This window comes from Brugia malayi (genome assembly GCF_000002995.4).
Source record: "Brugia malayi strain FR3 genome assembly, contig: Bm_v4_Chr3_scaffold_001, whole genome shotgun sequence".
Lineage (NCBI taxonomy): Eukaryota > Metazoa > Nematoda > Chromadorea > Rhabditida > Onchocercidae > Brugia > Brugia malayi.
In genome coordinates, this window is record NW_025062477.1 from 2,581,971 (window position 1) to 2,594,428 (window position 12,458).

The following is a 12,458-nucleotide window of genomic DNA, read 5'->3' on the forward strand; positions in this document are numbered from 1 at the left end:
CGTGAATAGGTGTGCGTGATATGCACTTATGTTATAAAGAAATAATTTATTAGGAATATGATATTGCAAAAATAATTTATTTGCATAGTGGACTTAATAGATGGCGGTGATATCATGATAATGATGATAATGACGATGGTAATGAAAGGTTGAGCTGAGATCTAAGAGAATAGGTCAAATTTCTGGAAGTATTCTTGACTATTCTATCATATTCTTATTCTTATAGATTATCAAGATGCATCCTTTTCTATAGATTTTCTTTGTACTTTCCTTATTCTTTATTCCTTCAAAATTAACGTTCTCGTCTTCCTCTATTAAATTATACTTTTTATAATCTCTTTTTTCTAGATTGGTAGTTATACCTTTGGAATTAAATAGTGATTTCATTTTAATTGACGGAAATTTATCAGATCTCTTTTTGTTTAATGCTCGAATGATAATTGTTCATATTGTAGGAAATTTTCGAGAAATCAATATTTTTGGTTTATAATTCAGCCATTGTTATTTATCATTTTTTAATTTCCTATGTTAAAAAAAATAAGTTTAGTTTCAATCTCTTCGAAATAGGCCTTTTTTCAATTTATTTTTATTACTTTTTAGTAATGATACATTCCTAAAAAATATCGGATCGTAAGTGTGATTAAATTTTTTTTATTAGACATATTATTATAATTAGCTTATCTGTAAACTATCCCTTTTCAGTAAGTTTTTTTTTTTTTTTTTTAGTATGCAATTACTTAATTATTTTTCTGCTTAAAGTTCCTTAATTTTCATGTTATCATTTACATGGAAGTATGTAAGCTATTAAATTTCCCTACTATATGAGTTGTAAATATATGTATATATAAGTGAGTGCCGTGAGTTTACGTATATTACGTGTTGGAAAATGAGATCTATTTTATTAAATGATGCTAAAAAAACACTCTGATATTTCTTTCAGCTGCTGGAAATATGGAAAGTAAAACAGATATAATATATGATGATGAGGAAGAGGGTGAGGTGGTTAATTGGAAAGTCACCGATGGTGCTTACGTATCTGCTGATGCTGTTCTTCTCATCTACGATAGTAAAAGTGGTGAGAAAAAATCGTTAAAAGCTTCTGTATCCGGTGTTGTTAGCATTGATACTACCATTAAAAAAGGGAATGTAAGTATGTTTGGTGCTGATGTTTGTTTACAACTTCCTATTTACATATATTAAATGTTTCACTCGTTAAAAGTGCATATGTAAAAATCACTTAGTATCCACCAAATGTGTAATTTTTAATTCCTTTGTTTGTATTTAGAGATAGTTGTATGACGGTTAAGTTTCCCCTCTTATTTTAATCGAATTTTAATTGCATCATTTGATAAAAAAAAATAGTAAAAACGATGAAGTCAGTAGCTTATTCGATATTTTAGTACTCCATTCATGGTATTAGAATATATTTTTCTCTTAAGTTGAGCAAAATAGTAAGTTCATTCCTCATAATTTGGTAATTAGACATCTAAAACTTGATGCATTATCCGCAATTATTGATACACTTGATTTGATTAAGTCCAAACTTCAGTTTTATCGAATTTCTCTTTTTGCAGAAATTAAAAAAAGGTATGACTGTTGCCAGTCTACGAGCCTGTAGTCATGCAATTGTTATCAAAGATATGTGCGCATCGTGCGGCAAAGATTTAAGAGGGTTGGTTGTATTTGTATCAGTTAACAATTCTTTTTACTAAAAAAAAAAATCAACAAAACTCTGTTAAAATGTTCCTTCAAAAAAAAAGATTTTCTTAATATAATGTTGCTAATTTTATGTAATAAATATATATATATATTATTTGTTGAAGATATATTTGTTGATAAAATGTGAGATTTAAAAGGCATTTTTATAGTAAGCCAGGAACATCTGGAGATTTAGCGGAAGCCAGTACTGCAAACGTATCGATGATACATCATGTTCCTGAACTGATCGTTTCTGATGAGGTTCATTCTAAATCCTATTAAAAAAATAATCATTCTAAGTTAAGGTGTGTTCTAAATGTTTTAATTTGGCATTAAATGTTAAATGTTATACGTAATCATGATTTTAGCTGGCTCGAAAGATAGGCAATCGAGATCGTGAACTGCTCTTAAAAGCACACAAATTGGTGTTGTTGGTTGATTTAGACCAAACACTTATACATACAACCAATCATACTTTTAACTTGGAAAACGATACGGTAATCATTGTAAAACTAGCCTTTGAAGATATGTTATAATGGTTTTTAATTTAACGTTTTTTTTTTTTTTTTTTTTTTTTCTGTCATGTAGCAAATTGGATTTCAAATTAATTACTAAACAGGAAATTTGATTTCAGCATCTAATCGAATATCCATTTGTACTTACTAATATGTATGTTACGTTATTATTAAGCATGAATACTTTTCACTAGTTTTTTTCTTCAGGATGTTTTGCATTATAAACTAAAAGGGACTGATTTTTACACTAAAATTCGTCCACATGCACACGAATTTTTGCGACGTATGGCTAGCCTCTATGAAATGCATATAATCAGTTACGGCGAAAGACAATACGCACATCGTATCGCGGAATTTTTAGATCCTGAGAAGATATATTTTGGCCACAGTTAGTTATTTGTACTTTTATTATTTCAGATAGCAAAACTATATGTGGATCGCGTGAATTACTTGATTTACTTAACAGCTCTCAAATTAATTTAAAAGTGTTTAAGAAATTTAAAATGATCTGTTAATGCTTAGTGCTTCTTCTCTCTAATGCACTCTGTCAGTTATAGCTGGAAGAAAGCAAAGGCTTTTCAGTACTAACACAGCTCATTTTAATGTCAAATTAGATTTTATACCTAAATCATTTTTTTTTTTCTTTTGCCAAATAAACATTATCATCTTTTTTGTCGAAAGATTTATTTGGTACTTATGTAGTTATGATTGTTTCTTAGCTCTGCCGTGTTTGAAAAGATTCAGAAATCCCACATACCAAAAAATGTGATTAGAAATTTACTGAACAGTTAGTTTTAAAAAATATTTAAGGGATATTGTCACGCGATGAATTATTTTCTGCAATGTATAAAACACGAAATATGCAAGCGTTATTTCCATGTGGTGATCATATGATTGTAATGATTGATGACAGGCCTGATGTTTGGCAATACTCAGATGCTCTTATTCAGGTGATTAAGAATTTGATAAACTTTGTGATGAGAAACTTATCATAGTCATATCGATGTTATGGATGCATTTGTTAAAATTTGTATAGTTCAGATTTATTTTATAGGTTAAACCATATCGATTCTTTAAAGAAATTGGTGACATTAATGCTCCAAGAAACGAGAAAGGTGAACCAATTCTTTCTGGCAGTTACGCAGAACAAGATATGGAATCAGAAGATGATGAAACACTGGAATATATTGCTCTTGTCCTGACCAAAGTACATAGTGCTTTTTATGAGCTCTTTGACAGTGCAAAAGTAAACCGTTTTCCGGTATGTTCAACAATTTTCTGTATTTGTTTTCCATATATATCTTTTTTTGATTAGTTTTATTAACATATTCCATTTATATGCGACATAAAACAACATTTAATGAAATAAAAAACATTAAAGCGCTAGAAATTCTAGTTTTGTTGTAATATAATGTGCTATGTGAGTTTTTGTAACATCGCATTTTGATAGAATAATATTGAAAATTAGTGATATTCATTATTAAATAAGTTATATAAAAATTGTTCACAACAATAGTTTCTGTAGTTCACCTTATAAACACCTTCTCTTCAATGTTCCCTTGGATATTTGTAATATGAAATTTGGTATTTAAGGACTTGAAAGGAATAATATCATATCTTCGAAAACAAGTGTTACGTGAATGCTCGATAGTACTCAGTGGCATTGTACCCGTTGGTGTTGATATTAAGAAAACAGAAGTGTATCGTTTATGTGTGCAGTTCGGTGCAGTTGTTACTGACAACGTGAATAATTCCACAACTCACGTGATCGCGGCACGATGGGGCACAACGTTAGTGCAATTTCTAGCTTAATTCAATATTTGTTTGTTCTTGTTCTTTCTTGAATGAATATTAACATGTATTAACATGTGAATAATCAAACTTTCAAATCACAGATTGAAAAAAACTTTTTTAATAGTGGTTTGCAACTTTGTACTATAGTAGATATCGTTCCAAAAAAAAAGCCCAGTTGTAAAATAGGAACACTTAGCATAATATTTCGATTCATTATCATGTTTACTTTCCAAAAAGTTACCATGATTAGTTCCCACCAAAAAAGAATTCAGTTAGCAGTATTTCGTAGACCTTTGTGAATTGTTTGCGAATTTTCAGATTTTATTTTTTGACTCATTAAATTTTTCAAAATGCCATTATTTATAAAACATTCTGATTTTTTTAGGAAAGTTCATGAAGCAGAAAAACTATCAAATATACACATAGTGAATCCCAAATGGTTATTTACCTGCGTCGAAAGATGGGAAAAGGTATCGTCCATTATCACTTAATTTATTAACTAGCAAACTGATATTTAATTGCAGTTATCATTTCAAGACACATTCAGTAAAACGTTTTGATTACTGGTAACTTTGTTACAGCTGTTGATTATAACGAATAATTTTGTTTTCTTTTTATCAGTTATCATTTTTTTTTTTTTATAGATTGAAAAAAAGATTGAATTCCTTCTATTTAAGGCTTAATTTCTGTATGTATTTTTAGGCGGATGAAAAAGAATTTGAATTATTGAAAGATGAAGCACGAAGCACGGAAAAACTTCAAGGTGGCATTATCGTCGTTGATGAAATCTCAAGATTGCCAACACTTGGTAAAGAAACTTTGTCGCTTATGACTGGCGAAGTAAATTTTTGTTTCAATCGTTTTTTTTTTTTTTTGAAATGACATAAATTTCAATGATTTAAGACCTCTTTTTTTTATTTAATATATTAATAAATGTTTACCTGATATTTCAGGTTGATGAAGCATTATCAGAGGATGTATCCGATAATGATGATGAAAATCTAGAAGAAAAATCAATGAAAACTTTATCCTCAAAAGAAGAAAGTTCTGTGAAACGAAGATCAGAAGAGAACGAGGAGGAAGATAGTGCTTCATCCGCTAAGAAACAAGCTTTAGAAAATGTGGAAGAGAATGAATCTGAGAAATCATCGTGCTCTGTTGAATCAGAATCAGGTGATGACGATATGGCAGCTGATGTTGAACGGCAATTTTTTGCAATGTAACGATTTCACTCTTCTCGTTGTTTTAGGTCTTCCATTTGTTTCTCTGTTTTTTTTTTTTTTTTTTTTTTATATGTATTCTTTTGTTTTATACTACCTCAGGGCATTTAATTGCTATTATTATTTTCCCAGCGATTGTCTTCTGATCAGTTTAATCATTCATAAATTTGTACTATTATTTATAATTTCTTTAACTACGTTGGAGTTTATATTAGATTTTGAATAAGAAAATCTTTTTAATGAATAGAATGAAATTATATGTTATACTCCAACAACAAATTACTCGAATTTTTTGTTATTTCAGGCCTTCTTCATTGAAAATATTCCTTTTTATTGCTAGCATTTTTTGTATATTATTCTACTGTGTTGCATTTTTCAATATGCTCCTCATGATATCATAATTAAATTTGTTTTTTTTTTTTTTTTTTTTGTTTTTGATTATATTGTTTTGAATCTTTCTATCATTTATTGTTTATTTCTTTATCAGGGTTTTTTTTTTTTTTTTTTATTATTATGAATTTGGTTTGCATACCATGAAATTTATTTCAGTTTATGGAAATTATAATTTTTCGCAGATTGTGCTTTGTTACTGGACGGATTTGACCTTTCTTTGTTAAAGATCTCAATTATTTCTATTAAATATAATCGAATTCTTTATGTCAATTATTTCCACTGAATATGGTCAAAAAGAGAAGATAAAAAAAAAAAGAAAGAATCAAAAGTATAAAAAAGAAAACAAGAATTGGGAGAGATAAATGCGTTTAGTTGCTAATAATCTTTTGTTTTATAAATTTGAACAATGATATTCTGTCGTATTTTAAAAAGCATTTCTTTTCAGTCTTTGTGATCATCATCCATTCAATCTTCCAGCATGAAGCGATTTTCATCTACGGGTTTTTGCTATTATTTGTACATAAGTAAAATGATTTATTCAACGAAACAATTTGCTTATAATATCGATTTTATTCAATTCTACAACTTATTTCTTATCCTTTTTTCTTTTTTCTTCATTTGAAAAATATATGATATAATTTGAAGTGCTGGATAACATATTATTATATTTTACTTTATTGTATAATTTTGATCTGAGCATATTGAGTTTTTTTTTTTTTTCTCTCTCTTATCTATTGATTAAAAATCTAAATTCAATAGGAGTTGATATTTCAATTTATTAACAATGATGAATAAGTTAGAATGATTTTTTCTATATGAATGAATTAAGTGAGTGTTGTTTTCTGTTTAGTACGAGAATGTATAAGTATAGTGGATAATGATGGTACTGATTATCATAAAATATGAAAAGAAAAAAAAAAAAAAAAAAAAAAAAAAAAAGAAAGAAAGGCATATTCTTGGAAGAATGGCATCATTTGTCCTATTTTATAGTTATTTTTAAAATTTTCTCATCCGTATTTTCAGTCAGTTTTGCAATTATTATTTATCCTTCTTATCCTTAGTTAATGGTTACTACTTAAATTAAAATATCTGTATACGAACTGAGAATTATATTGTTGAAATATTGATTTTAAATTTGAATTGTTTAAAAAGGTAGGACTAAAGTAGGAAAGAAATGAAATTTAGGAAATTTTGGGTTGGTATTTAATATTGCAGCATGATTGTATGATTTAAATCTCATAAAGGGTTAAGTAATAACATGTAAAGTTTGGAGAAAATGAGCTGATCAGTTTTGGTTTTAAAAAAAATTAGTTTGACCTAGGAAGAATTTAAATGTGTAAGGAAAAAAATTTAAAGAATTTAAATTCATCATTTTATGAAATAGCAGTAGCATTAATAGTGCCGAAAGTTCATTGATATCGTCTCGAAATGAAGTTAAAATTATTTCTTAAATTATATGTACATAATGAATCATTGAAATTTTAATCTAAGAAATCTCTGAGACACAAAATTTGTAGGTTTTGAGAGAATCGATATGACTTCCCTTTTATGTCTTTTTTCTTTGAGAGAGAGAATCGATATGAACTTTTATGTTTTTTCTTTGATTGAAGATAAATTTAGAAAATGCTCAGACATCTTTATTGATTGTTTTAATAATTAATGAGAATAAATTAAAAATCTGAATTATTTGATAGGGAGTAGATTTATAGATAATAACAATGAAATTAGATAAGATTAAATGTGAAGTTTGAGTGGTAATTCTCGAATGAATAAAATAAGAAATTGGATTTACGACGATTAAACAATTTGCGAAACAAAATTGCAACCTTCCCGTTATTTCATTATCAACAATATTTATAACAGTGATACGCCGAATGTCTTTTAGACGACCGATCGAGAGTGAAACAGAGAGTTGTGAAAAGGAATGAAATTGTCCTTCCAATTGCTTTGATATTTTTATTCAATTCTCAATATCAAATTACAGCTTTATTTATTTGTCTGATAGAGTGAAATTTCATTTATATGGGATTGATTGATTCATTCATGTGGGATTGATTGATTCATTCATATAGGATTGATTGATTCATTCATGTGGGATTGATTGATTCATTCGTATGGGATTGATTGATTGATTGATTGATTTATTCATTCATTCATTTATTGGTTGCAATTTTTCATTGTTCTATTTTGTTCTCATCTGCTATTCTTGTGCTACTATTTAAAATGAATTAAATGAAGTTCTTTGTCAAATTAGGAATATTTTAGATCATATTAGAGAAATACATATATTTGTATGTGGTATTTTTCTAGAAGTTATTATTGCTAGTTTTATTGATAGTAGTAGTAGTTGTAGTATTGATTGTGATGACTCATCATCATAGATAATATTATTACCTTGTTGAATAGATTTGTCTAAAATTTTATGCAAATTTTACACAGATAACTGAAAAATTTTTTGCATATTTAAGTGATTTGTAGCTTTTATTTTATGATGATAAGATAAGCAAAATATATGGAAGTTATTGATATTGTTAAGAATGAAGAATGTACTGTTCAGTCTTTTCTAGTGATTATGAATGGATAGGAGATGTTGATGGTATAAAATTGATGAATTTAGAAAGAGAGTTATTTGTTTTTATTAATGATAGGAATTAAAATTAAGAAATGTTATTTGAGAGAATGTATATCATTGATGAAATTAATTAAGAACAGTTAGTATTAAATAATCAGTTGTCCACTACTATTATAGACATTATTTCACTTAAAATTTCATTGCTGTAGTGGTTTTTCTTTGTTTCTTTTTTTTTTTTGTTGTTGTCTTTTTTGCCTTTCCCCAAAATTGTAGTGATATGTTTGAAAATTTTATTAAAGAAGCAAAATGACTTAACACATGAATTTGTAAAGGTATCTCTCTCTCTCTCTCTCTCTCTCTCTCTCTCTCTTTCTCTCTCTCTCTCTCTCTCTCTCTCTCTCTCTCTGTAAACAGAAGGATGATGATTGAGAGAAAATAACACAAAATGTTAATGAAAGATTTATTTTTCCTTCATAAGAATAAAATGAAAAAAATTCATTTCTCTATCACTCCATTCATTGCATATTCTATAAGAAAAAAGGGACAATTTATTATTTTGTCATATGACTATTTCCTCTAAAATTTACTCTTTTTTTTCCCCATTTTTTATTATATACCGAACTGATAATGCAATAACTGTGATTTGTTATCTTTTCATCTCAATTGATACTTGTTGAAATACATAATTGTCATTTTAATACTTGGGAAAAGTAGGAATAAAGGAAAGGTAAAATAAACTGATTCATGTCTAATTGTTATATCTAAGTAAAGTATATATTTATTTATGTTTAACAATTTATTCAATACCACTTTTTTTTCTTTGTAATATAATTTATTGGCTTTTTTTTTTTTTTTTTTTTTGTAATTTCTGAAATAATATTCCTAAAGTCTTTTTTTTTTTTATATTTTATGAATTGTTCTCTTTTGAACATTTGTTTTTAACAGTCAGTTGGCATACCTTCGTACTAGCAGTAATTTTGCGCAAGAATTAATGAAGTAAGTCGATTAAGTAATAAGTCTACTAATGGAATTATTGAAATAATGTGTAAAAGTAATAATATTCTATAATTTAATTATTACTTTATGACATATATTTGAGAGAATGATCTATAATATATAATGTAAGAAGGAAGTATATTGTAGAATGGTGTGATATGAAGTAGTGTTACTAGAATTAAATCGATATTACTAATATGGAGTAATACTTAACATTCCGCGATAAATTGAGGTCATAATCTTCATGAAACTATATATTATCTTCATGGCGCTTTTTTTTTTTAAAGTATATTTTTATTCTTTTAATTTATCTGTTTAAATTATCATTTAAATCAGTTTGATAGGGAAGAAATTGTGACAAGTACTGTTTGATTGTTTTTATTCTGTATATTATTTTCGAAATTATGCATTTTGCTTTTTGAATTTTGTTTTCATTTGTACTTTTCTTTTCAGGTAACGGACGATGAATTCAGATAGTGTTGAAGGTAGCACGTTAGTGTCAACAATTGCAAGTAATATCCAACGATTAAGCCAATACGGTTTGACTTTTTTTTCCGTCTTTGAATTCTTTTCTACTAAAATCATCATCTTAGAATAATTCTTAATATTAATTATATGCTATTATGTTTTTTGCTTAACATGAAATTTGCTTTTATTTCGTGCATTATTCATTTCCTGTCATCCTCGAAATTCAGAAATCTCGAGGTGTTTCATTCTTTAATTTGTTGTTGTTAATGTAACAATTTAAGACAACCTTACCTATGTAATGTTACAGGTAATGAGATAAAAGACCGAACATGTTTATTTCTTAAAGCTCATAATAAAAATCTTCTTTCGATTATTTTTTATAAATTGGACAAGTGGTAAATTAATTTAAGAAAGAGATCTGAGTTTAAGATTAATGTAATTTTAAGAAATCGTGAATAATCAAATTTTAGTGCAACAATTGGAAGTGTTAGGTGGAAAAATAGGTAGCAGGGATGATGGTGAACATTTACGTGATCAGGTAGCAGAAGTAACATCATCAGCTAATGTATTAAGTAAAGAAACGAATACTTTAATGAAACGCTTGGTGGAATTATCGAACGATCAGGTTTCATCTATGATTGATTTTATAATTTTAAAATGCAAATACGTGCTGTACTGATAAAATAAATTATTATGCATTTAAGTTTCTTCTTAACATTTATTTATCCAATATAATACTATGTCATTTTTTAGAGGTATGCATCGACAATGAAAGTGCATCGTGAACGACTCATGGGTGATTTAATTGGTGTTTTAAATCGTTTACAAGTGGCACAAAGGAATGCAATTGCGAAAGAAAAGGAATCAATGAAAGCAGTAGCTGCTCAGGATCAGCAAGTTAGCCATCAGGTAACTTAACTTCTAGTTTTAAGATTGGAATATTATATTTTAAGCAATGATAACCTATGATACATACGAAGCAAGAAGGAAAGAGAGAAAACATTCATTTTGCTTCAAGGAAACTAAGATGTTCAAATAGATATAAATTCAAAATTTACAAATCATGAAATTAATTTCAAAGATTGGATCCTTCTAGTTCGGTAGTCATTTTCTCCCATCCATATAAACATTGATTTTTCAGCATAAATTACAAGTCCATAAGAAAATTTTTTTGTTTGTTTGTTTTTTTTTTTTTTTTTTTTAAAGAATGTCATTGTTGACCGTTTGTTATTTTTATTATAGATAGAACAAGTAAACGATAATGGGCAACAGGAACGAAAGCAACTCCAGATTCAACACCAGCAGCATCTGACGGAAATTCGAGAAAGGAGTGAGGTCACTTTTACAGCTTGTTTCTTTTATGTTATAATCTAACTCTCTATATGCTAATAGGTGATTAATTTAAACAGAATTTATTAGCATTGTTTTTTACAACTATAAATTGCTTAATGATTGTGAAGAAAGCCTTATGGGCATTTGCTTTGAACGAGTCATGATCCATTTTATTTCTCTGATAAATTTGCAGATGAAGTAGGAGACATGTATATTGTGTCCGATGTCGCACAACTTAAGTCAATTTTATTACTTTATATTTATTGCTAGTTTTTGATTGTTTGAAATCCAATGATGAATAGTTTTTATAACTTTAAGGAATAGTTGTTTATTATAACTTTCTCCAAATTAATTTCAGATCAATTCCTTTAAACTCGAAAATTCTCCTACTTACACAATCGAAATTTTTGTAATTTGCTACATAAATATTTTTGTCCCAATGTTTTTGTAAAAAGAAAAATATGCAAATAATTTATTTGTAGAAATAAGGGAGCAATATTAGAATTAGTAACTTGTCTATGATTTATATATTCAGGCGATGAGACAGCTTGATCAGGATATCAGTGACGTGACACAGGTAATGAAAGATTTAGCGAGAATTGTGCATGATCAAGGTGAAATTATGGATAGTATTGAAGCAAATGTGGAACATGCATCTATGCAAGTGCAACAGGTATAGTAGTTTTATTGTTTAAAATGTTAAATATTTTAATACTTTAATGTTGGACGACTTCAAAATATTATTCTTGTTATGTTTTAAATTTAAGATATATTTCGTTACTTTTTTCTTTTTCATTTGAAGAAATGAAAGGAAAAAGAAAAAATTATTTTCAGGGTGCAACAGCAGTACAACGAGCTGTTATATACCAACAAAGGGCACGACAAAAGAAATTTTTTTTAATTATATTTTTCTTTACTCTCATTCTCATTCTCATTCTCATTGCATACTTCTTCACCAAATAACGTAAATAAATCATTTTTGTCTAACTTGTCATAAAAAAATTGCACAGATGAATATGATATTGAATTTGCTGAGGTATGAATTTATGCATAATTTTGTTAATTAATGGCTTTCGTTCGCTTATTCCATTTATCGATTTTGTATTTTATGTGTAATTACAAATTAGGAAGAGATTTTTCATTAGCATTATTTGAAGCAAAAAAATAATTTGTAGTAGAATAATATTTATAGGTAGCAAAATTAATCCTTCAAAAACTTCACTCCAATACTATGTTAATCTCAGATTTAATTTTAGTTAAGCTATGTTCTTTTTTTCTTTTTTTTGCATTCTTTGCATTTAATCTTCGTGCTTCATGAATAATAAAAATAACTGCGAGCTGCTTTAACTGTAATTTCCTTGAAAGTGGCAAAATGAATATTAAAGCTGTGTAAGTCAATTAATGATAGGCAATCATGCTATCTCGTTAGTGCGATTATAATTTTTTTTTTTTTGATAATTTCTTTCACTT

General features: G+C 27.5%; 2 protein-coding genes across 2 annotated transcripts; both read left to right on the forward strand.

The window, feature by feature from the left end:
- Window positions 1-951: 951 nt before the first annotated feature.
- Window positions 952-5,230, forward strand: Bma-fcp-1 (NLI interacting factor-like phosphatase family protein; the record flags this gene model as incomplete). The annotated part of the gene is made up of 11 exons (XM_001894278.2): window positions 952-1,146; window positions 1,575-1,672; window positions 1,869-1,959; window positions 2,067-2,195; window positions 2,421-2,601; window positions 3,024-3,163; window positions 3,268-3,474; window positions 3,807-4,003; window positions 4,393-4,477; window positions 4,710-4,847; window positions 4,961-5,230. 11 exons carry the CDS (start codon window positions 952-954, stop codon window positions 5,228-5,230), a joined length of 1,731 nt encoding a protein of 576 aa, XP_001894313.1.
- A 4,421-nt stretch (window positions 5,231-9,651) lies between these two features.
- Window positions 9,652-11,951, forward strand: Bma-syx-7 (SNARE domain containing protein; the record flags this gene model as incomplete). Its single annotated transcript, XM_001894279.1, has 6 exons — window positions 9,652-9,727; window positions 10,127-10,281; window positions 10,410-10,565; window positions 10,899-10,991; window positions 11,524-11,661; window positions 11,823-11,951. The coding sequence occupies 6 exons, from the start codon at window positions 9,652-9,654 to the stop codon at window positions 11,949-11,951; spliced, it is 747 nt and encodes a 248-aa protein (XP_001894314.1).
- Between the last annotated feature and the right edge of the window lie 507 nt (window positions 11,952-12,458).